Here is a 24,867-nt window from a genome sequence, read left to right as displayed (position 1 = left end):
GTGTGTGTGCGTGCGTGTGTGTGTGAGCGTGCCTGCGCCTCTTGACCCTTCCAGTCAATCTGTTTTCTCCTGCTTTGAAATGGAAAGGAGAAGGGGTGCTTCAAAGAAAGAAAAATCTGTTTTTGCAGCGGACTCTTCATTTGAAAGCGGCACTCAGAAAGTGGCAAATGTCAAGTTCAATGACGATTGGGGGGGGGGGGGGGCGTTGAGTTGAAAATTGCTGTTGTCGGCTGACGATTTGAAAGGATGTCCCGACAAAGTTGCGGATGAGCTCGCGTCAACCGCCAGATTGACGAGGATATTTCCCGATTGTGAGGGCAGGACATTTTTTGGATGGGATGATTGTGTTGGAAAGACGATCGTACTTTTTGGCTTTGGACTGCAAGTCTTTGGGTCTGAATCATTTGGAAGCACAATGAGTGAAATGTCCACAACAAAGAAGTCCGCAGGCGCCGCTGGTTCGCACCTCACAGTGCAGAGGTTCCATTCCGGGCCCCGGCTTTCCTGCGTGCATGATATCTCTCCCTGTGATATCCGGGTTTTCTCCGGGTACTCGGGTTTCCTCCCGCATGGAATGACACGGCGGAACGGCGGGTGACCGGTTAGCACGTCCGCCTCACTGTGCTGAGGTGCGGGCTTCGCCTCTGGGCCTCTGCCTTCCTTGCATGTCTTCCCCGTGCCTGCCTAGGTTTTCTCCGAGCGTTCCGGTTTCCTCCCGCATCCCAAAAACATGCACGATAGGTAAAATGGCCCTTCTAAATCGTGTGGTGTCCAAACGACGGCCCGGGGGCCATATGCGGCCCACCATCTATTTCTCAGTAGCCCGCAGCATGACCCCAAAAATACATCATTTGGCGTGGGCCCCAAACTTAGTTCAAAAAGGTGAAGGTGGGCGGAGTGAGAAGGGAGCCTGTTCTGGGGGACTTTTCTCTATATTGGAAGAAACAAATAAAAAAAACATTCATGATGAAAAGAATCATTTCTCTTACTAAGACTGTAGCTCTGCTCTAATTTATCCTTTGGTGTGATTGGGAGTGCGTTGTGCCCGATGCGATTGGTCGGCGACCAGTTGAGGGTGTAGCCCCGCCTACTGCCCGAAGACGGCCGGGTTAGGCTCCGGCAGGCGCGCGACCCTCCCGAGGATAACGTGAGATAACGGATGGAATGCAGCGTCAATCTCCAGCCGCTCCTCCTTTTGCTTGCAATTTCAGTTTGATGAATAAACTGTTGACCTTCCACTTACTTCATTGCGCCATCAATCATACTTTTAAAATATTTTATTACACAGCGCATCTTTTGAGGGGCGATCAGATTTTGACAAAATGACCCCGAGCAATTGATAGCAGTTGCCCTGAGAAAGACTCCAATTTGCCAAACGCATCAGCGAAAGAATGCAACTCTTGAAATGCGGATGCGAGGTGCGACGCGTTGCCGAAAAGGGATAAAAGTTGCATTCCTGTTTTATGTTTTCTGCGTTTGATTTATACGAGGCTAAGAAGTCATTTGTGTTTTCTTCTTTTGTTCTCTGCGCCTTTCATGACCTCACTCTCCTTTTTCTGTTGGTCTGGCATTGGTACGCCTCTGAACTGGAAAGTCCACCCGGACCGCGTTTCCGAGGGTGTCCGAAGCTTTTCGGCTGCCCATCGGTTGCACTCGGCACACCCATGAAAAGGATACACGTGAAGCAGCCCTCGCCGGGCTTCGCAGGCCCAAACAGAAGTCGGAATTCCAAACGCAATACTGGAACCGTCGACGACATCAGGACCGGTCATGTGACAAGTTCAAACCTTCGAGTCCGACAAACGTGTTATCTGTCATATGAAGGAAATCTGATCCGATTCAACATTTTTAACACTCTATTGCTGAGGATATTTATGGACGTGGAAAAACAAACCAGCATTTAAAATGTCCAGAAAGCCCAAACTTTTTTTCTTTAGCAGGAAAGCGATCTCAGTCAGGGAGCTCAAGAAAATGACACAATGATGAACAAACTGTTACTTGTAATCTTCAGCAGTGTACAACGTATTGTGGAATAGCATCATAAAATATGAAACATTACCGACATAAATGAAAAAAAAAATTGCTCTCTCACGATCCGACATTTGGCTTAAGGGTAGCACCATATTCTTTTTCGTTGTCTTGCGACCGTGGCACTCGGGGAGGGAAAAAACATATTCCCAAATCCCGGCTTTGAAAACAAATCAAAAGCAGCAGTTTTAGGAAGCACATTCATTTCAAGTGCATGCGAGGCAGCTAAAAACGATACGGTCTCTGTGATCGATTTTCCGCAAACATTCCTTTTAAAGTACCATTAAAGTTGGTTGAGAGCTCTCAAAACAGATTGATCACGAGTGCCATTTCATTGAACGACGCCCGGTCTGCTTCAATGCGGGCCAAGTGAGCGGATTCACTTCGGAGTGCTGAAGCAACAGAGAGGTTAGAAAGCGGGCAAAGAAAAGAAAAACAAGCCAGCATTAAGACCTTTTTGAGAAACAAATCAACGGGACAGGAGGAATGGCAGATTGGAGGAAGCTCGAGGGGAACATTAAAAATAAAATAAAAAAAGCGCCGAAGAATGAAACACAGCGCCGGAGGACCATCGGTTCACGTCAGTCTGATTTTTCCGAGATGAAAGTCAGACGGCTGAAATCAAAACCACACTGCTCAGTCTCGTGCCTGTCTTTGAATTTTTTTGCTCCTCGGTGGTCGCTTCGCTGACACATCGGGGCATGGGGGGTGTTTGTGTTCACCCCAAAAAGTCACCCCACATCCCCGACGGTCGAGCGGAGTCGAGTGCTCGCCGCGTAATGCCCTAAAAGTCGACAACAAAGTTCACCTGACGACAAGCCGCCCACGTTTGAACGGTTCTGAATCCGCGCAAGGTGGTGCCAAACTCCAATTGCTGATCAAAGGGCCGCTCTGACGGCAGACCGCTGGCCTTTTTTTTTTAGCCAAGCCCCAAACAAAACAAACACAACATGCTTTTGGTCAAAGTCGGGCGACGATGAATGCTTCACATAAATAGTGACTACCATCTTGTGGATTCCTTCAAAACTACAACAGTGTACGGCCTTGTCCAACCTGGATTTACCTTGGGAAAGTCTTCCATCCCACCCCCGAAAAAAGACTGCAGCCAAAAGAATGAACCTTCAAATCCTGATCCTCTTCCCTCAATTTAGACACACGTGTCATTATAAAGTCTGAATGAACTCTGGCCTGTTGATTTCAGCACCAAGCTGAGACATTTGGTCCTCTCTTATTATTGTCGGCATTCCAACTATTCTGCTGATCACTATTTGTCACACACTCCAAACGTGGTGTGAGCGTGAGCGCGGATGGTTGTTTGTCTCTGTGTGCCCTGCGATTGGCTGCCAACCGGTTCGGGCCGAGGCGGCGCGCTTTCGGGAGTGCGCTCGCATAGCCGCAGCTGGTCAGCAATCAGTTGCCCTTCCGATGCTTTGCGAGCGGGTGCGAGATGACGCCCGCCTTACGAGAGCCACTTCGGCCATTAGCGTGCACACGGTTGCAATTTTGAGCTTTTTCTACACCGGCTTTTTTTTTTTTTGGTGCCATCCTTCCGATGTGAGTTGCCCGAAGTAAAAAAATAAATAAATAAAAAAAATACCTGTCTCAACTTTGGAGTGGTCAGTCCTCTCGGTCACCTTCTCCTGGCTGATGAAGTAATCGATGATCCGCACACCGATGGGCGGCTCCGTGTGGTTCCATTCCATGATGAGCAAGGAGCTACTCGGCTCATGAGTGAAAGACAGTTTCAGCCTGGAAACAAAAACAAAAGGAACAAACATGAGCGTGACTTCTTGGCGACACACGGCCAACTCCCAAAAACAAGTCAAAATGGTCACACTATCTTTGATAAAACAGGAGTGCATTTTTTTTTTTCAATCACGTCTTTCCGTCGAGCGCCGCCTTTCTCATGGCCTCCTCCCACCCCCTCTGGTAGCGGCCACCGCGGCGGGGACTGCGGGCGCGCCCGGCCCGCCGCCCTTCGCCCGCGTCGCTCGCCCGCGCTGCCCCCTGCCCTGCCCCAAGAGATTGTCCCGAAGTGTGACCGTGGGATTGGTCGGCGACCAGTTCAGGGTGCACCCCGCCCACTGCCGGACGGGCCGGCGACCCTCGTGAGGGGAAGCGGATTCGAAAATGGAACGGATGGATGCGATGGGTTGCCTACATTGGTTGTGGCAGAGGCGCACATGTCGGGAGTCCGTCGGCGCCAAAGGCACTGGAGTCACAGCGACACCAGTCGTCAATCACGTCGCCGCTCCCTGAGCACCACAGCGTGCTCATCATTGCCTCTTGAAGGGCCTGCGATAAGGCAGAGAAAGGAGGACGTGAACAGTCAATTTTGAAAACAATTTTGAAAAGCTTTCGACAACAGCAAATGCAAAGATATTGTTAGGGGAGGCGTGCAAGGCAATATCAAGACGAGGTACAGATTAATTTCGAAATGGCAGCATTTGTCATTTTGCTACAGCCGACACAGCAGACTCAAATGAAGCTCCCCGGCTGTGACTGACTATAAAAAAAAAAAAAAGGACCGGGCAAATGGCCCTCCAATCATCAGTCACAAAGGCGCGTTCATTGTTGCCACTCCAACTGGCAAAGACCACCAAGCCGTTTTCCAAAGGGCCTTTTCTCCAAGAGCGCATGGTCTTGTGTCATAAGAGCGACAACAAATTCGAAATTCAGTGACTTGTTGTGCTCAGCTAACTGCCCAAAAAGGCCAACTTCTTGAAACGCTTTTCTTATATGTACGGACAGAAGTGAATTTCTTCCATTTCAAGGAAAAGAAAAGAAAAGTGATGGTGCCCCTCGCACGTTCCACTCTGTTGACCTGGTCAACCTCGCGTCTTATCTAAAGCCGCCATTCTCAAACTTCTACATTTGATTCTTAATCAAGTCTCATCTCTGGGCGACGACAGCAATAATATCCTCACAGCGGGACTGACATGAGCCGATTCCATTCCATTCTAAAGATCACACTTCCATTTTGGTGGCGATGTACAGACACACCCGAAAGACAAATTGCCACACACCTGGTATGTCTCGTTATTGGACACCAATTCATAGACGGGCGCCGCCTTGGTGATTTGCAAGAGGACGGGCTCGGACTGCTGTCGCCCTTGAGCTGCCCTTGGGCTCATATGGCAGAGATGGCAGGAGCGAGGGCACTGGCCCTGGCTGGTGCAGTCCATCCGCACGCCGGCTGCCATCCGCTTGGCTCCCGCGTCCAACAAGCTGGCAATGTAGGCGGGGTAGGTCAACGTCCGAGGCTCCTTGTCATGCTCCTCGGATTCCTCGGAAGGCGAGTTACCTTAATGGACGCATGAAATCAAGTTGATTAGCTGCAGGATCGCTACACGAGGGGCCCCAATTATTTCTGCCGTGTCCTTCATTTTACACAAGCGAGCTGATTCTAAAGGTCTTGCAAACGGGTATTTTCGACGTGCGTCATCGACGCGGCGGTATTTTTCACTGGGCCTCAAATACCCCAAAACACTGGCTCGAGACATACACCTGACGTTTGGAATGAGATGAGAGACGGACGGGAGCAAAGAATAAAGCTGAACTGACAGAAAGCGTCTCTCTTCCGGAGGTAGCGTGGCAAGTCTCCGAAGCATTAATGCGGGCCCACGTTTCGCGAGCTCTCGTTTGGAGACTTTGAGCTCATCTACATCACAAGAAGAATGCTTGAGCAGTTGCGCAAATATTTGCGAGTAAATCTAGGCCCACGCAGTTCCCCGAAGAAAAGAAGCTGGCCGGGAAAGCGAACGATGTCCTCCAAACGACCGAATAGGCATTCGTTTGACAGCGCTCGTCCCAAAGTGCCGTTGACCTTTCCTTCTCTTCCATGCGTGCTCCCACTCAGCAGCAACACAATGTGAACCGACACCAAATAAGCCACAAAACTAGACTGGCATGCATCTTCAGCGCAGAAAAGTTCCTTGGTCCGCCTCTCTGTTCCAGACTCAAAGTTTCGCGTTACAGACCTTGAACCTCACCGAACTGAAAATAATCCGGTTCTGACGTTTTCACGGGCGTACTGAGGCTCGTCCATTTCAACCGGCATCAAATGGACCTCTCGGATGTGCTTGGTGTAACCACTAGGGGGCATTCAAGTCACACCGTTTCAAACTGGGCATACTTGATCCGGTCCAGTTCCAGCACCTTGGATATTGGAGCCAAAGGAGCAAAAAAGACCCTTTGCCGTTCACTGCAAAGGAGCTCGCACAATCGAAAAGCCACACCTGCGTGTACTTGTCACATGTCCTGCAATATGCAGCAAGGACTCCAGATTGTTCACGCAGCATGAAGAACAGCACTATGCGCTTATAATATGGTGGATAGAGCCAACAAAGCCACCCGTGGGGGAAAAAAAATGGACCTCAAAACCCGTCAAGTTTAATACCTTTAGCACGTGGAACTCCCTCCCCTCCCTTCTAGCTACACGTCCCCTGTGAATGTCTCTCACCCGGGCCGGCATGTGACAATAATAACAATAAGAAAAGAGGAAGGAATCGCAATATACGTCTCACGGTGTTCATCGCTGCACGGGCCTGTCGAATGCTGCGCGCACATACGGTATTGTTGTTCGCGATGGTACACTTGCCTGCCAATTACGAATGTTCAAATGTTGCCTAATGCCGTGGCCTTTAACGTTGCTAAAGGTTTTCCGACGGCAGCAGTTTGCCTCTCGATCAGATAGATTCCATGATAATTGGGTCCTATGGGCGAGTGAAAACCATTTGCAAGTCAACCCCAGTGACAGAACAGATTGCGGTCAACGTTGGCCTTTCGTTGTATTATCCTCGATATGTTGACATCAGATTGTTTTCAAAGCGGGACTGCAGGCATCCGTTTTGTCAAGGGTGTGTGATGGTAGCGGGACCCAAAGAGGAGGGAGGCGGGTGGAGTCGGGAGTACCGAACAAAAGGGATTCACAAAAACGCTTGCACGGGTACGCTGGATAAACGACATCGAAAGCACGATTACAAAGTCCCCAACCTCCCCTCCCCCGCAAACTCAAAGCAACAGAAAAAAAAAAGCCATGACGTAACGACAGTAACGTTAACAAAGTCTGGGAAACCCCCAAAAAACAAAGTAACAAACCAAATCCTGTGACAGAAGCACAACGATCTGAACAAAAGAGAGCTCATGACACGAACAGCAACAGGCGCGACGCTGGAGGAGAAGCCCTCCATTGCCACCCGTTGGTCACAAATGGAACCAAGCCACGGTGTCATTTGGCACCGCCCACCTTTCAGATGAATCATCAAATCAGTCGTTTGCATTTTTCTTGACAGACACGCACCACCTTTCATGTCTGAACAATCTCAGAGCACTTCCATTGGAAAGCGTTTTGCCTTACGCGGGGGCAGAGCTCTGGAAAGGTATCCGACCACCCGACAAGCACTTTTGTTAAATCAAGCCTAAGGACACCTCACATAAAAGCTGCAGCAGCATCAGCAGCAGAAAACAGATCGCTTCTTGAGACTCGAATGGCACTCAGTCAAGCGCACACCTCCGCCAAGGTCCAACAGTTGCCTTTAATTGAATCAATAAAGCAGCCATCACTGCTTCATCCTAATTTAAACTCACCGGATCGGTTACAATGCAGCGTCTTAGCAGCACTCACTGAGCTCAGCTTTGTGACTGATTTGGCCCTACCCTTTGTGACTCCGGCGGATCACTCACTTTTATTTTTGGCAACATTCAGCGAACATGAATTCCACAACCTTGAATTCATCTAGAGTGCACATTTCTGTTTTATTTTCTTTCCCGCATCCAGTATTTCTCTGAGGTGGGCATCTTTTCTTGCAGCAATTAACCTTGTGGAGGAGAAGAGTCAGTGCGAAGAAAGGGAGCGCAATCATGTTCTCATTTTCTTCAACATGCACCACAAGCATAAACCTGGCATGTTCTTCTTCAATAAACACCAATTTAGACATTGGGAGTTTCGTCCGAAATGACTTTCCTCCGCAGGGTGTCTCCCTTGGAGGGAGGGCGAGAAGCGCGCTCATCCGGGAGGGGCTCAGAGTCGAGCCGGATGAGGTGGCTCAGGCAACCCATGAGGACGATGAGGTGTTCCGGGCACAGCGGCCCCCCCCGGGGACGACCTCGTAAACGCTGGAGAGACTCTTTGTCTCCCGGCTGGCCTTGGAAGGAGCGCCTCGGGATCCCCCGGCAAGAGCCGGAAGATGTGGCTCAGGCTGTTGCCCCAGCGACCCGACCCCCGGATAAGCGCTAGAGAATGAATGGATTGATCGACGTTTGCTTGGCTATCTGCCCACTTCAGTGTGAGGAAGACACTTCCCGCCTTGTATTTTGGAAATCTCTGTCTATGACGAGGCAACACACCTGCCAACAGCAATCTGGAAGTGATTTGGGTTTTCCTGAGTCAGACCCCTCAGTAGAGAGAGAGAGAGAGAGAGAGAGAGAGAGAGAGAAAGGGGGGGTGCTTTCACGCTCACTTCTGAGCATCTTCAACACTGTCCAATTCCACGTTATTCAAGCATTTTGCTTCACATAGCCAAATGACACGCAGCACACTGGGTGCCGGGTCGGGGGGGGGGGCGGCATTTCCAACTCTGATGTGGCGTCTCGGGTATGTACTGAAATTGATGAGAAGGCATGCTCGACCTCCTCTGGCGTCCTAGCACACGTGCTCATTAACATGAGAACCGTGTCTGATGGAGTCAGACCTGAGGCAAAACTGGAACGGGCAGAGTGCAGGAAAAAAAAAAAAAAACAAGCCTCCAAGTTGAAGTGACTTCAGCGGAAAGAAATGGAAGACGGACGGAATGCAACGTGATCTCACCGATTCATCAAGAAATGGTTTCCTGCAAGTGCATTGAAACGCTTTGGCTCTACCTGCTACTTGCATACGTGTGACACAGGAGGTCAACGCAGCGTTGACAAAAGGAGCGCCGTGCAAATGCAAACCTCCTCGGTCCATTCAACTCAGCTCCCGGCTCAACCCAAGTGTATTTCTCGCGAGCGCTCGAAAACAACCGCAAAGTGCGCTACGTGGAGCATAAGTAAGTCACGTGACAACAAACAATAAAACAACAAATGAATAACAAAGACGGCAGAAAGCACAAAAACAGTCCGACTAAAAAGCTCTTTTAAAGTTCGGGGACGAATTTGAAAGCTGGGCAGCGAGGGGGCTATCGCCCGGCGTTCATTCCAAAGAGAGGGAGCGGCCACGGAAGAGGCTCCACCCCCTCGGAGCCTCCGCTTCGTACCTCTCGCGGCGTCCGGATCGCTGACTCGAGAGGGAAGGCGGGGCAAATAATAGAACCTCGATGGCTTTTGTACGTTTTGGCATGAAATGACTCTGCGCCATTTTAGTCAGAGCGTCTGGCGTCTCCCTGTTTATTTGGGCTCCGGGATCGGAACAGATCGACTCAAGAAGAAATCCGCAAGCTATCAATCCAGGCTTGCCACGAGAAATAAAATTCTCTTGGGTAGAACGCATGAATGCCAACAGGAAGCCCAAAAAGTGATAAAATAAGCATTTCCTCTTGGTGCGATGGGTTCCTTCTCAAAGGAATGCAGGGCGCGCGCTCCGGGCGGCAGATAAGGAGCTCTGTTGCTGATAAAGCGGCGGGCCTCCATTTCTGTTGGGGGTTACGGGCGAGATTAAGCAGCCGGTCATTGCGCCCAATATTCGGAGAGATTTTCCAGCACAGAAGCCTGACGCGGAAAGCAATTTACGATAACGGCTGGCAAGTAATCTTCTCTAAACTGCAGGACACCCACCGCGGGTACGGTTGCGTTTCGGTGCGTCGCGGAATTTGAGGCTCTTTGAGACGTCGCCGTTTCCGGCGGAATGTCACATGCGCGTGGCGGCGCGCCCCGACGCTGCTAACGGCTTTTCTGATTCACATAATAGCTCGCCATGCATTCTCTTCCTCCCACACTCGCCAGTCAGAGAGAACACCGCTTCATGTGCCACCGCACTGACTTGCTCTTTGCTTTCATATTTCTCTGGATGGGAAGGGGGGTGCAGGGGGGGGGGGGTGGAAAGACACACTGGGCACATTACAATCCACTTTTGAAAAGGTATAAATATGGGTGTGTGAGCGTGCGTGTGCATATATACCTGTATATATATATACAGATATATATACACACACACACATATATAAGGCTCCCCCCCCCATCTTAAGCACTTCTGTCTCTTCTTTCATGATTCAACATCAGCAATTTTCCATGGCTTCTTGTCCCCTAACACAAGGAGGCCAAATTCTTCAAATGTTGGCTTCTCTGTGGTGTCCACTTTCCCTTATTCAGTGGGGTGTTTTTTTTTTTGCTTAGTTTTTTTTTTCTCTTGTAATGTAACTTCAGAAGGATTTTGTGCCACTAGATGGTACTGGTGCATCACTGGGATGGGGGCTCATGGACCACGTGCGTGTTCAATTCAGTCCACTAAAACAAGGGACCCCCCCCCCCCCCCCCCCCCCCACACTAACCTTTTGATTGCGTTTGGCCTGAGATGAACATTATATGGTTATGGAATGTAATCATGAGCCCCCGCTGTTGCCCGAATGTCAGACACCAAAGCAGCCGGCAGCTTGGTAAATTGGAAAGCAGTGAGATGAGAAATTTGTATTTAAAAATGCCCAGATTTGGAGGGACAATGCCTATAGAGGGGGGGGGGGGGGCGGGGGGCAGAATGAAAAAAATAATTAGAACCAATAAAACGGAGCCCATCCGAGAAACAGATCACCAGTATGTTGTGTGTGACGCACTGTAAACCCCAAACCTGTGAAATGAAATCCAGAGCAGCTCTTGGGCGGACTGAGACAAATAAATATTCTCGTGGCGATTCTGCGCCGCATGCAATCCTGCTTAAGTTTGACGCGACAGCCCTCAGCAGGCGACACGCCACTCGTTTCTTGGCCTACCGCAGGTGTCGTCGCTTGTTTTCAAGTCGCACAGTTGTCATCTGATCACAAAGATAGTACTAAGCAAGCAACTGCTCAGAAAATAAAAGAAAGAAAGAAAAAGCAGGTGACCTTGAACCGATGTGCACCACCGGAAGTTGTGAGCGGTCAGCAGTCTGCAAGTGCGGCTTGCCATCTGAGCCGGCGCTGGCAAAGAACGGGATTCGGGAGCACCAGGAGAAGCATTTTAAAACGGCGCACGGGAGCTACGATCGTTAACACGCTGCAAAAGTGCATCCGCGTCAGGTCTCGACGCAGAGAGGCGGCGATCTCCTTTTCGCCAACTCGCAAACTCTTATCCGCATTATTTTTCTGTTTCGTTCATGTTCGGGACCGTTGCTCATCACGGCGTGCATAGTCATGGCTGCGGCCGCGCACGCGCGTGCGGTAACGGGAGGTCGGTTGCTTGAAAAGTAGATCTCGGGTCAACAAAGTTCGGGCCCTTTAGATACAAATTATTTCCCACATCAACTTTGCACGAGAAGTGGAGACGAGCCGAATATTTTTTTGGTCGAAATTTCAAACTTGTGTTGTCGGATTAAGCGGAGCCGAGTAACAAACAGGCCCTAATTGCTTGCGCCAATTAAAAGTGATGAATTTTTGCACCCAAATAAGCACTCCGAAGCTGTTTGCTCATTTTGCCAGGCCACTGTAATTAGCCTCCAGCAGAGTGCCAATAAAGCCGATTAGACCTGCTTTTGAGGCATGGATTTGAAGATCTCTTTTGACATGTGACACCGATGAACATGAATAATGTGGCACACATTGCGATACTTTGAGAACGAAACTTAAGTCCCCGTCCTAAGCTTTCTTCCCGGTAGACTTTTCAGGCCCTGTCAAGATAAAACCCTTGACTCAGCCTCATCCTGCTGAATCCAATCCACCTGCCAAGCATGCAGATCTTAAGACGGCGATATCCGGCCATCTCTGACGAGCTCAGTAAGCCTCGATCGACACTTTTATTTTGAGAGCGGGATTTGAAGTACGGCGGGCAATGAGGACAGGCTTTGTCTGCTGACCACTCGCTTGACAGAACGCTGACTTTTCCGACATTCGGGGTTCTGCCGAGGTAGGAGGAGGTCGCATAAAAGCATCACGCAAAGTACGACACCTGTTTGCGCAAGGCCAAAGTTTCCAAATCTTAACCTTCGAGTTTCACCCGCCACCCTCGGAAGGAAAAGCATTATCAAGCCAGACGGACGGACGGATGGAAGCGCTTGCCTTGGAGAGGATTGTTCATTTCCAGACCGCTGTCGGATTGCCTTTGACTTCCCTTGTGGGACTGTTAAACGCTTCAATTGGATCATCTCGAAAGAAACAAGACGTTCGTTAGAGAACTCTCCCGGGGCCCATTTACGGCGCCGTCATAACGGAAGACATCAATATTCGCGTTTATCGTTCCGTCATAGAGGATGAGTCAACCGCGGCGCACGCAACTGGAAATTGCAGCTAATTCTCCGCCGCCGAGCCACAGCGGCAAGAGCCATCCGCTTGTCGACATCAAACGTCAATCAATCCGTGAAAGCGGGGGCATTTGGCGACCGATGAAAAACATTTGGAACGCGGGTGACGTGGAGTCGATAATACAGTTGAGGTTGTCCGATGCAACCCGGGTTCACAAACGATCGCTTCCGAGTGGTCACGAAGGGAAGCGCGCAACGCGCGACAATCGCCAAAACGTTGCGACGCCAGTCGGGAACGTCGCCGAAGTGGCGCGCGGCACCGGTTCCCTTCTTCCAGCGTCTGGTGAAACATTTGCAGGGAACCGCGACTTATCCCGTCGTACGAAAGGCAGCGGAGGGCGGGGGATGCGCCCGTTTGCCAAACGGGAACGGGACACTTTCACTGTTTACCAAAGTGGTAAAGCTGTGCCATGGCCTTGAAAAGTCAGCCTCCGTTGAGAGACGACCTTTTCTCGGAGCGCTCAGAATTTACGTCGGGGTATCTCATACGGGCAATAAAACGTTACATTGGGGTTTAATTCCCTCACATATATTTCACGTGCACTTTAATTTCAATATGGAAGCAACGTGACTTTTCCCCCCCCAAGGTATTTTCCACAGCGTGATCATTTCAAGTGCTCCTTTTTTTGCTCGGGGAGTTCGGGAAAACAAAAGCGATCTTCGCGCGCGGTAGCTACGCACCTTCTCGCATTCGTCGTATTTCATTGAACAATATCGAACATTTTTTTTTTTGTCTCTTCCCAAAACAGTCAGGAGAAAGTTGCCTCCCTCGAGACTAAAAGTGTGAGTGACAATATAATGACACTGATGCTATTTTTGCGGGCAGATTGCTTTGACGCAGCCTGCAGGGTCCTTGCTCGATTTTTGATGAAGAAAACGCAGGCCGGCCTTCCTATCTTCGTAGAACCAGAGTGCGAACACCTTGGACATGCTCACCGTAGTGAATGCTCCACAAATTGCTCCCCTTCAGGCTTTGAGGATATCGCAGAATTTTTAGGGCAACACACACGCACGCACACACACAAAAACAGGCACGCAGGGTGCACACAGGGGAAAGAAAAAAAAATGACACGGAAAAGTAAAGACCGTAAAAGGTCATTTACGCCAGGGGAGGTTTTTTTTTTTTTTTCTTCCTGCAGATCAAGATCAATTTGAGCGTCTCAGGCTGTCGGTAATAAGATATAAGATGGTTGTAGAGGGACTTGTCTGCCAAAAATCGATAGCAAAGGCCATTCGTTTTGTCCTGCCAAGTGGGAGTTACGGTGAGGACTGGACAGCATATTTTTTGGCGCGCACGCGCACATGTAAAAACAACAACACCACCACCTGGTTCTGGTTTCTCTGGGACCCGCCGGCCCGGGCGCCGGAGCATTATCATCTGAAAGCTTGCCTCCATTTTATAATCTACATATTTTTTCCTCGCTGACTGTTATCCCGCCGTGGGTAAGCAGGTGCGTTTCGGGCTCGCTCCATATCTCGGCGAATGAGACTGGCAGCTGGCATTTCTCTCAGACCGAGATTACAAAGAGACCGCGGGGGAGAGAGAGTTTGGGGAGAGAGGAACTTTTCGCGGACGCCGCCGTGACCTTCACGCGGGAGCGCTCGACAACATGGCTGACTCAAGCGAAGGCTGCGCAAGTGGAGAAAGGGAAGGTTAAAAGATGAACATTTGAACCGCGTTGAAGCGCTTCGTCCTGGGAAGCAGCCCAGGTTGAGCGCCGTCCATTCGGGAGCCTTGTTCGGCGGAGTAACGCCGTCCCTTTTGAGCACGGGAAAGAATCGAACGGGAAAGACTTTTTCACCTTGATTCACTTTGCAAGACATCTTTCACTCCAATTCTTCAAGGGGAACATCGGCACTTCTGGACGGGAAAACGGTGCGTCACCTTCCGTGGAAAACCGCGCGGCGATGCCAGTACGTTCGGCGCATCTTCCTGGCGGCCATTATTTGTGGGCGGGGACTACTCCTTTCATGTATCAGCAAGACGATGATCTTCCCGTCTTCTGTTTAGTTGAAATAGGTTGCAGGTTTCTTTTTTCTAATCAGAAACTGGTCTTATTTTTAGTGAAGAAAAACCCCCTCTTAGCTAGCTCCAGTGAGAAAATTAGAACATTCTACTAGTGAACTTCTGAGATTCGACTGTAAATACTTGAATAGAATCGGTGTGCAATCTTCCATCACTTTGCTTTGGAGAGACCCCCCCCCCCCCGATGGGAAAACGACTCAAAACTCACCCTGCAGGGGGGTGTGAAACAAGTTGCGCGCATGTGTGAATAGAACCAAAATAAAAGGTCGCACAGGCAAAGAAAACGTTCAATTAGCGCACGCATCATCTCACGGTTTGCAGCAGGAGGGGTGAAAAAGGTGACCGCGGCGACGGGGAGAGCGGCTTTCGTGCACGGGGCGCCGCAATATCTTCTCATTAACGAGGCTCGGCAGCCCAAGCTTGCAGCCGAGGGCTGTTGACACGCTCGAGGGTTGAACGCAAAAAATCTCACGGCGCGAATGCAAACTCAAAGCAAGGAGAAAACAGACCCCCCAGCCCCCCAAACGAGTCGACGTCTGCTTATCCTCAAACAGCGCCGTTCTCGTGACACTTTTTTGGAGTGGAGTGATTTTTCACCATTCGAGGCCAACGCTTTCACTGTTTGTCACCTTTCATGCAAAGATTATGAAGTATTCGATTGATTTGTGTCATACGAAAAAGGCACCGCTCGTGTATTTCAGTTGATTGGAACCTATTTATGTTCTAATCTGATGGTTGCTCTCGAAAAATAAATAAAATAAAAGTTGTTTTGTCCAAGAGAAGGTGCCACCAGACCGTTTTCTCGATCAGGCCTCCAATCAAGCGAATTTCTCAGGAGACCCCATTTGGATTTCGTCTGACAGCTTCCTCAAACTGTTTACCTCCGAGTCCCTCAACAGCAGGTGCACTACGAAGCGCAGTCTCATGCGAAATTCACGAAGAGCGCAAGACAGGCCTGACGTGGAGCTTTGCCAAAGTCCATTCATGCCAGAAGGTGGGAAAATGGCCGACGTTGATCTTGCCTCAGATTCGCTGAAGGAAGCTCCAAATGCTGAATTTGGACTTTGCAACGATTGATTGTCAAGCCTTGACGTCGATGCAACTGCGGCTTGGGTGCGCTCGCGCACCAACATGACTGCGTCCATTTGAGCCGTGACCAAATTCGCGTGACGCCACCTGCGCGCAGAGCGAGACGTGGCCGTAAACGCGTTCACTCATCGACGCGGGGCCTTATCGGAAGCCGTCATGCCTTGACGCAGTCATTTCTATTTGTAGGATGCTGTTTTACACTGTGTGTGTGTGTGTGTGTGTGTGTGTGTGCGTGTGTGCGCACGTGTTCATCTTTTGTTGATTTGAAAAAGCTCTGTTGGGGAGTATTTATCCGTGTTCTCAACACCGCACTGCTTCTGCACGTCCCCTCATGATGTTGTATCGCCGCAGACTTGATAAATACCCAAATCACCCAAAACGCACTTCTATATTTTGGCACTGAATTATTCGGTTTTTGGCATTGAATGAGTTAGGGTAACTGTTCATTTTTTATTTATTAATAATTTTTTTAAGGCTTTGAAAATGATCACTTTAGGTCAAGACGTCGTTTTTCATAGCCCAAGTTCGACTTCCCTCATACAGGTCTCCTTTCATCACTTCATGACCTTCCTGCTTAGTCCTCCATCTCTTTCCCCGTGATCATTGTCATTGTCAGCACATAGGCACGCGCGCACACACACACACACACACACACACTGAAAAGCTCAAAGAATGAGATCTATAATACATTTGGTGAAGTTTGATAGAAACTTACTCCTTTCTATTAAAGGTAGCGTGTAAGAAGACTGTCAAAGGAGTGGCGGTGTGCCCAAAAACTCTCACGCATGAACCCACTCACTCGTTAACCATCTTCCAGCTCCGGCGCTCTCAATATGAAGGGGGCCGCCGTCATGGTTCAGGATAGAAAAGGCGATGCGTAATAGACATACTCGAGCCTAATTCCACCTGCGTCGTGCGCGTCTGCATGATAGATGAAGTTGCGGAGCAGGAAAGAAAGAAAGAAAAAAAAACATTCTTAATTCATACTTTTTTTTGTTTTTTCCTCCAATTAGGTGGCTGACACGCTCACTTTCGCTATTATTCATGATAGTGTGAACTTTTGAAATTTGTTTTAATCCCTCTTTCCAATCATCTGTCTCCGCTGTCAGCCACACTTAGGAACGCCCTTTCTGATATACTGTGCGGGCCCCGTGGGAATCGGCGCGCTCGTGTGCCTTTTCCAACATTTGACAATGATGAATACTTTTTGTGTGAGCACGAGGGGGGAAATGACATAAATAAAAGAGGCTCCATCTAATTCAATGCACGCGAGAGGGTGCATTCGCCGGCGTGCGCGCACCGATCCGTCCAACTATTTCAGGCGCGGCTCAGTTCGTCATGTGAGAAGTGCCCAGTGTGGTCTTTGACCTGCTCCGTTTGGAAAGTGACCCCAAGCAAAAAAGTAAAAGTTCCTCAAGCCAATTGAATTTCAGACAAAGGATTCCACGCCTTTGGAAGGCGTGGAGGAGTTCAACAGGGATCTTCCGCAGGAGCCGCAGAAACGGCAACAGATCTCAAGGGTACCTCGCTTGTGTTCAATAAGAAGTCGTCAAGTAAGAGCAGTTTGTGCAAAAGTTGTGCGTGCGATCGGCATGAGCGCCCGAGTCTTCTGGCCCCGCCAATATTTGGGGCCCATCTTAAGCCCCCGGTTTCAATCGCCGGAGCGAGAGCCAATTTCGCTGGTGCAAAAAGAAAAAAAGTGGCGCTCCCCTGGGCGCTGACCCGCAACGAGCACCAGCGGAAGCGCGGCGGCAAAGGGCCAAGAGTAGAAAAAAAATTATCGGTGAAAAGATGCAACGGTGCAATCAACAGGTTGGTTGCGATCGGAAACGAAGAGGACAAATCCACAAGTCGCTGTTCGCAGGGGGAAGAGGAGGGCACGGTTTCATGTGATGACAACCCAAAACAGGCCAGCGTGCAAGTGTGGCAGAGGGAGTTACCCCGGGGGCTGCCTTGACGCGCGCGCCTCCCCAGAGAAGCAATTAACAAAGAAATGATGGCGGAACAATTCACCCGCAGGCTCTGCATGTCTCTCGTGCCATTTTAGCGTTAATCACTTTTTCCATTACAGCGCAGCGAATCCGAACGAAATAGGGCCATTGAAAGTCAGTCTGGCAGAAAAGCCTACAACCCCCCCCAACCCCAAAAACGAACCAAAAAAAAACAACATCTGCAGCAGGCAATGTCAACACAGAGTCATGGCGTTCACTCCCATTGTGCTCCCTCAAAGAAGGCTCATCTTTCATCATTTCCGAGCGCGTTTCTCGAGAACCGCTGTATGCAAAGTGCAGCGCACGGCGCAAAAATCAGTCGATCGACAACACCCAACAGAACACGAAATGAATAACGACGACAGTCGAAAGCACAAAAACGGTCCAACTCGAAATCGGGTCTCATGCTGAGTCAAAGGCCAAAGGCTAAAAATGGAGATTTAAGACAAAGACGGGCAGCGATGGGGGCTCGCCCAACGTTCCTTCCAAAGAGAGGGAGCGGCTACGGAAAAGGCTCCCCACCTGCTCGGAGCCTCCGCTTCGTGCCTCTCACAGTGAGAGCCGATGTAGAGGGAGCAAGTCAGGGGACAAATTCGTTGTGTCTTTCACATACCTGGCCGCTAACGATGATCCTGATTCTGACACAGTGACGAAAAGGATCAAAGGTATCTCATTAAACGGCAATCACAGCATCCAAATGGCTCCATGACTGCCGTTCAAAAGCAGCACCGTCATCCCACCGCTGCCATCAAATCAAAAGATTTTTTTGTTTTTCTTTTTTCGCCTTCTCGTATTCCAATGAAACGCCGGTCAAATGAAGTATAACAAACATTTGTAGCACTCAAAATGCAAGTGATCACTCTCAATTTAGGAGTGAACTACTTTGCAGCAGTGCCCGACCCCTTTTCCACCTTGTTTGGGGAAACTCATAAATGAGGCAACTTATGTGACATCCCCGCTGGAGATGACAAGTTGCTATTTTCAGGGTGAGTTTTCTTTTTTTTTTTATCTCAGTGGAAAAGCTGCAGGCGGCACCTCTCGATGACGTTATGCATTTTTTACCCTGAACATGTCAAAACATTGTTTTAATACTTGCAATGACTTCAATGGATACTTGACTCATTTTGTCATTTTCAGCAGTAAAAATAGTTTGTATTCTTTCAAGAATGAATTTGATAGGGCGGCGCGGGCGGTCGAGTGGTTAAGCACGTCCGCCTGACAGCGCAGTACTGTTGTCTCATACTTTCGCCCTAACGGGAAGTTCCGATGTCTGCAGCATCAAGAGTTCTTCAACACGGTACGGTGCGGGTGTCAAACCCGAGGCGCGGGGGCTAGATCCGGCCACGGCATATGATGGGGTCCACGTGGTGAACCCCGGTGTTGATTGATGTCAATGGTGATTTCCGAAAGAGAGCGGGGCCTCATTCCTCCTCACCTATTCGTCCTCGTAAGAGAAAAAAAAAATCGTCTCCTTGGCTCGCCGTGCCTCGACAGCATCCCACGGCTGAAAGCGGCCGTTATTAAGAGTGACTCTTCAACCCCAGACGGTCGATGCTGTCACTTCCCAAACGAGTGCGAGCAGTGATTACAGCTGTTCTCAATTACAGCGGCGTAGATGGAAGTGCAAGGGAGGAAGCAGACAGTGAGGGTTGAAGAAGCAACCCTCTCCAGGATGGTATTCAAATAATTGGGCTCCGCGTTGCCCAATTATTTGGGTAAGGCGCGTGTAGGAAATACCTTAAAATGGCTGAAAACCGACGCGATGACGGATTTGTTTTTTTTTCCTTTCCCCCACTCAAATCCCACCTGAACTGCTCCATAACAAGCAACGTAGCTGAAATGATGGGAACCAAGATTTCTTTATTGGTCTCATTCTGGAAAGTAATTAGGGACACTTACCGAATATGTTCACTGGATTAAAAATAAATAAAAGGAAATCTACTACTCTACATTCCTTATTTTGGATGAGGAGACAAAGCCAAAGGATTTCTCAGTTTTTTTTACTTCTAGGCGTTTTTTTATGCTGACATGTCGGGGGTCTCACTTTTGTTTCATCGAACTCAGGGGTGCCCAAACTTTTACTTGTGAGGGCCAAATAATTTTTCCCTTCTCTGAGTCGGGATCAGTTTGTCACAAAAAGTGCGACAGAGGTGTCGAAACGTAAAGATTTATTGTTTTCAAAAATGACACATGTAACCAAATGTTGACCCTTTCCGGGATTTTGAGAGGAAAAAAAATAACGGGGTGTGTCCGTGATTTGGTTGTGTCCACAATTTTATGGCATTTTTTTTAAAAACAAAAATAGTTTTGCAGATTTTTTTTATCATTATTTTTAATAAACGATATCTGGTTCCCTTAAAAGAGAATTGCGGTTGCAAACTGACCACATTTCATTTATTTATTTAATCATGACTGAAGATGCGTTATATCTGCATTTTGACCCGTTTTCTGTTTTTTTAATGTTTTTTTTCCATGCTGGGTTGCACCCACATGACCCAAATTTCATCAGTGAGTTTAAAAAGAGAAAGCTTTGGCTCATGTCAACCTGTACCAGAAATATAGATATATGAAATATTTTTGCTCCTAAAGTCACCAGAGGAAATTGTATGCACACACACACACATATATATATATATATATACTGTATATATAAAAAAACATTGGTCAGCCTATGTTTTGTCTCTCCGTGTCACAGGTGAGCTGAGGTTCAACTTGGATGAGCTAACTCATTGGTGATGATGAAAGCAACAGATCGGCAGAGTGTCTCTGAAACTATAGTGGAGTTGCGTCGATGGACCCATTGTGGTTTGACAGAGCCCCCCATCCAACTCCCCAGCCGCAATTTCTACCGCGACCAAAATCTATTGCTGCTGTTCTCTGAAAATATGAGCGAATGCTTTTCATACGGAGCCAGACGAGGCAATCAATTAGCGCAGAACAGTAAGACGACCAAAGCAAGAGCCAAACACACAAGCGGGCGAGATGAAAACATCACGATTATCAATTTTGACACATCATAGACTCACACTGGGTGCTTTGGGACTGCCTGCGCATCCATAAATCAGAATTAAAAGAAAGATAGCGTCAGTCTCGGATCGGCGATAGTCGGTACATTTGCATTCTTGACAATGATTGACACATCATGGTGTCAAGACAGTATTTGTTTTTGTTTTCAGTACACAAATAAATAAATAAATACATCTGCAATTACATTTGCCATTTCAAATGGTGCGCGTGACTGTTCCTTAAATCCACCCTCCATCACAAAGCTCATCCTGTAACGCCAGTGACAATTGTTGCTCGATAACCGAATGCATTTCTTTTCAGTGGCTTTCATGAAAGTACTCCGCAGGTAAAAGAGGAAAGTTTCAGCTGAAATATGAAGCCATATTGAATTGACATGATCCTTCCTCAGGCTTCGCCCGTCCCCCACAGCGTTCGGATTCTTTGGCGTTGACGCGATGCCGCAACATGGATTGATCAAGATGAGCGAACATACAACGACGCTGCTGAAGCCCCGCTCGGCGGAGATAACGCGCTCTCTAATTGCATTCTGGGCTGAGAGGAAAGAAGAAGAGAGAGCCCTCCCTCCCTCACGACGCGACACTTGGAGCCAGTCATTTTCAAGATGGCTCTCTTGTGTAGAATTACGCGCTAAGCTTCATACCTCATTTCAAATCCACACCTATGGGACACTGAGGGTCTTTTGCTCAACTAACGTCGACGTAAAACTAGCGCGGGTATTCTCAGCTCATATTCTTCTTCTTAACATCCCTATTGCTTGAAAGTGGCAGAGGTGCCATCCATCCCTCCTTTTTCTAATTCGCTTCTCCTCACAAGGGTGGCGGACGTGCCGGAGTGTTCGGGCAGTCGGCGAGGGACACCCTGAACCGGGCGCCGGGGCACACATAGACCAACAACCATGAGCGCTCACAATCACATCTGGGGAAAACTTGGGAGTGTTCCATTAACATGCCCTGCGTGTTTGTGGAATGTGGGAGGAAGCCCGAGCACCCGGAGAAAAGCCACGCAGGCACGGGGACCGCATGCAAACGGGGCCGGAATCGAGGCGGCTTTTGGTAAACCATCAGTCGAAGATTCGCCCGGGTTGTGTTGAAATGAAGTTCTGGCAGCGATGGGCACGATGTAAAATATTCATTGGCAGTTTGTGCAACAGACATGAAACGGTCAAAAAAAGATTTTCTCCTGACAATTGTGAAACAAATCATTGACGGTGCCGGAAATGGGGCAAATTGCCTTGTGTACTGCTGCGCTCGCTCCGGATGAAGCCATCTTGTTGGCGAGTTGCGTGTTCATGGAACCCACAGACGTGGCTCAGAGGTAATACACAACAACTCCTTCTGGGGAGAGACGCACACGCCTGCACAAACGCTGCCACGAGAGCCAGCGAAAGCATCCTTTAAGGCTCTGCGTCAATCACATTCTTACTCGCCCTCTACCAATCGCAAGTCCATTTCAGTGTACGGGATGTACGCGTCTTTTCAGCGCCTTTGGCCGCGTCAGTGTGCGAGCCATCGGAGGGCACGTTCTGATAAACGAGCCGACGGTGTCTGTTTCAATGCTAATCAATTTTGCAGACATTTCTCCCGGCCTACTTACGGCGAGTGTTTCTTCTTCCGTCTCTCATTTGTTTCTCTCTTCTCTTCAATTGCCTTTCTCGAAACTTCAAATGACTTTGTGTTGTTTGAAAGCCGGCCCCCCTGTCCTCCTCCCTCCTCAAAGGGAAGTCAAGTCAACATTTCTCGTCGATATCTTCGACGCCCCCCCCCCCCCCCCCACCCCCCAGTAGTCTAAACACGCCATTCTAACTAATATTGCCTTCGTGGAATGCGCAGCAGAAAGCGGCAAAATCTCCCCCCCCCCCCCCCACTCATCGGGCGGCGGCCATTTTGCCACTTGCTGTCGACCGAAAAGGACGTCATGTTGCCTTCGGCGGAGATGGGCAATTAAATGGCAGCAAAAACCCGAGGCCTGAATCGTAAACAAGAGCGCGCCGCGGCTGCCGCAAGCACCCATCTAAAAAGCACATCGACAGCAGCCCTTTCTTTTTCATTTGCGTTTTTTCAAATCGAAGCCTATTTTCATTTTAGTCGTGTGATTTGTCAATCTTTGTCGATTTTGGTGAAAACATGCACAAAATGGCTTCTTGCACTTAATGGTGGTTTGCTGTCCATCAGTTTTGTGCCGCCTTTGACTGGGACTTTCTTCTTTTCATGCAAGAGAGCCCTTTGCGCTAGAAAAAGCACAAGATGTGCATTGGACCTTTTCAATGCACATTTGAAGATACTTAAAAAAGAAAAGACACACGCTGATATCTTGGCTTCATTAAAAATGGCAGTTTTGCCATATTCTAATTTGGAAGTGCGGCCCTCCCGCAGCATTGATGAAAAATTGCGCGGCCCCCTCCCCCTCCTCAATCATTGAAGATGGCCATCCCTGGCGTGAGGGCTCATGAAACGAGTGTCACCTTTTTTCTGTCTTTGGACGTGTGACATTGGCAAGCCGAGTCCTGAAGCGACACAGTGCCGTTTTCAGTCGACAGCAAGTAGCCGTAAGAGGCCAAGTAGCAGCCCCTGCCCCTGAGATGGCTAAATTTTGCTGCTTAATTCCTGTTTCACAAAGACAATATCAATCAAAAGAAAATCTTTGACTTGACTTCCCCCTTTGCCTTTTTTCCCTCATGCAACATAGGCTGAACCGCCTGCCCCTCCCCCAAACCTTTTTATTTTCCATCTTTTTCTTTCAGACGAGGTCTTTTGTGTCAGCCACCACCTCCCTCTCCAGCCTCTTTTCTGGGCACATTTGTGAAACCGGTCTCAACCTGCATGCCCGGCGTAGGCGAAGGCTTCTTATCCACCACCTCTCTCTCTCTCTCTCTCTCTCTCTCTCTCTCTCTCTCTCACACACGCGCACACGCACACGCACACGCACACACACACACACCTTCTCTCCATTCGCCGCATACAAATGTCATGGCTTCCAGACAGACTCAGGTGGGAGGCCGCAGAGTGCACGGAGGTGAGCGCAAGGTCTGGGAAGGAGTTTTAGATAGAATGAAGAAACGGAGATGTGATGCCCTGAGGTGATGAATCGGTGTTGCGCGGGATAGTCTTCCCACCCTCACATCGTGAGCGGGAACTGGGAAACATGGCTATGTTGCGAGCAGCCACATGGGGAATGGCAACAGATGGAAAGAGGAGCGCAAGTGATGGAAGGATGGCAAGAGGATGGAAAGGAGATCGGAAAACCCCCATGGGGTGGAAGAAAGTAAGCAGTTGCAAGATGAGAGTGCTTTTTTTTGGGGGGGGGTTAGAACCTATGCATCCTGCACCTGGTGACAATGAGCGGAGCGATCAGTGACGCAAACAGTGCCAAACACACCCGGGATATGCAAATGACAGGAGAGAAGGGGGAGCAAGTGACGGGAGAAGGCAGGTTGAGGAATGGGGGGGGGGGGGTTCGGAAAGCAAGCCTTGGAGGATTCCAAAGTAGCAGTTTAAGAAGAGAGAGAGAGAGAGAGAGAGAGAGAGAGAGAGAAGAGCTTTGTGGGGGCTCTGGGCTCAGGAGGATCAATGAGAATTGGATATGCAAATGTAGGGGGATTTGTTTGGATGGGGGGGGGGAATAAATAAATAAAGAATATGTGGATAAGAGCTCGGCATTCAGCCAAATGAAAAAAAAAGGAGAATTTGATGGTCGCATTTCAGAGACCTGCACAGAAAAAAGCTTTGGCGGAATTGATTCCATTTTATTTGGTCAAAGGGCGGCACGGTGGCAGAGGCGCGGGCTTCCATTACGGCTACGGCCTTCTTCCTGTGTGGAGTTTTAGAAGTTCGCGTTTCGAAAACAGGCGCGGCAGGCTAACGGAACACTCGGAATCAGGAGCGTCCAACTGACGTGGGCGCGCCATCGCATTCTAACGGTGGCACTGTGGTTTGGCGAGGCAATTCCTCAATGTCGTCAAGACGGGAGGCCAAATGTAGCGCAAGTGTGTCTCTCCATTCCACTCACTGACTATTCAGTCACTGACTTCAGGTACCTTCTGGTTAAATTGTATTTACACGAAGCTTGAAAGAGACTTTCAATTGTTCAAAAAATACATGTCATGAAGCGTCGTCTCGCTACAATTTTCAAATGTTAGCTTTTAATCATGTGGCCGTTCAAAGAAAAAAAAAGATTTATCGATCTTTTTAAAGAGCATCTTTTTCTGCTTCTGCTTTTAGCGCGAGCAGGGTGATGGGTTTTTTTTTTCTTTTGGGAGACATGGCTCTTGCAGTAATAACCAGCGACAATTTAGTGTGAGCAAAAAG

At 49.0% G+C, this 24,867-nt stretch overlaps 1 protein-coding gene across 6 annotated transcripts in view; it reads right to left on the bottom strand.

The window, feature by feature from the left end:
* The window catches only part of astn1 (astrotactin 1), a 99,489-nt gene that overhangs the window by 9,601 nt on the left and 65,021 nt on the right, over window positions 1-24,867 (bottom strand). For all 6 annotated transcript variants that reach the window (XM_086128897.1, XM_086128898.1, XM_086128900.1 and 3 more), the window contains exons 18-20: window positions 5,055-5,332; window positions 4,190-4,323; window positions 3,626-3,777 (exon numbers count right to left, since the gene is read on the bottom strand). In XM_086128897.1, coding sequence (XP_085985023.1) covers window positions 3,626-3,777; window positions 4,190-4,323; window positions 5,055-5,332 — 564 coding nt within the window. The remainder of the gene's footprint in view (window positions 1-3,625; window positions 3,778-4,189; window positions 4,324-5,054; window positions 5,333-24,867) is intronic.

The sequence above is a fragment of the Hippocampus guttulatus genome, chromosome 14 (assembly GCF_054856545.1).
Source record: "Hippocampus guttulatus isolate MCC_2025c chromosome 14, RoL_Hgut_1.0, whole genome shotgun sequence".
Taxonomy (NCBI): Eukaryota; Metazoa; Chordata; class Actinopteri; order Syngnathiformes; family Syngnathidae; genus Hippocampus; species Hippocampus guttulatus.
The sequence above is the reverse complement of the archived record's forward strand: the minus strand, read 5'-3'. Positions and strand labels throughout refer to the sequence as shown.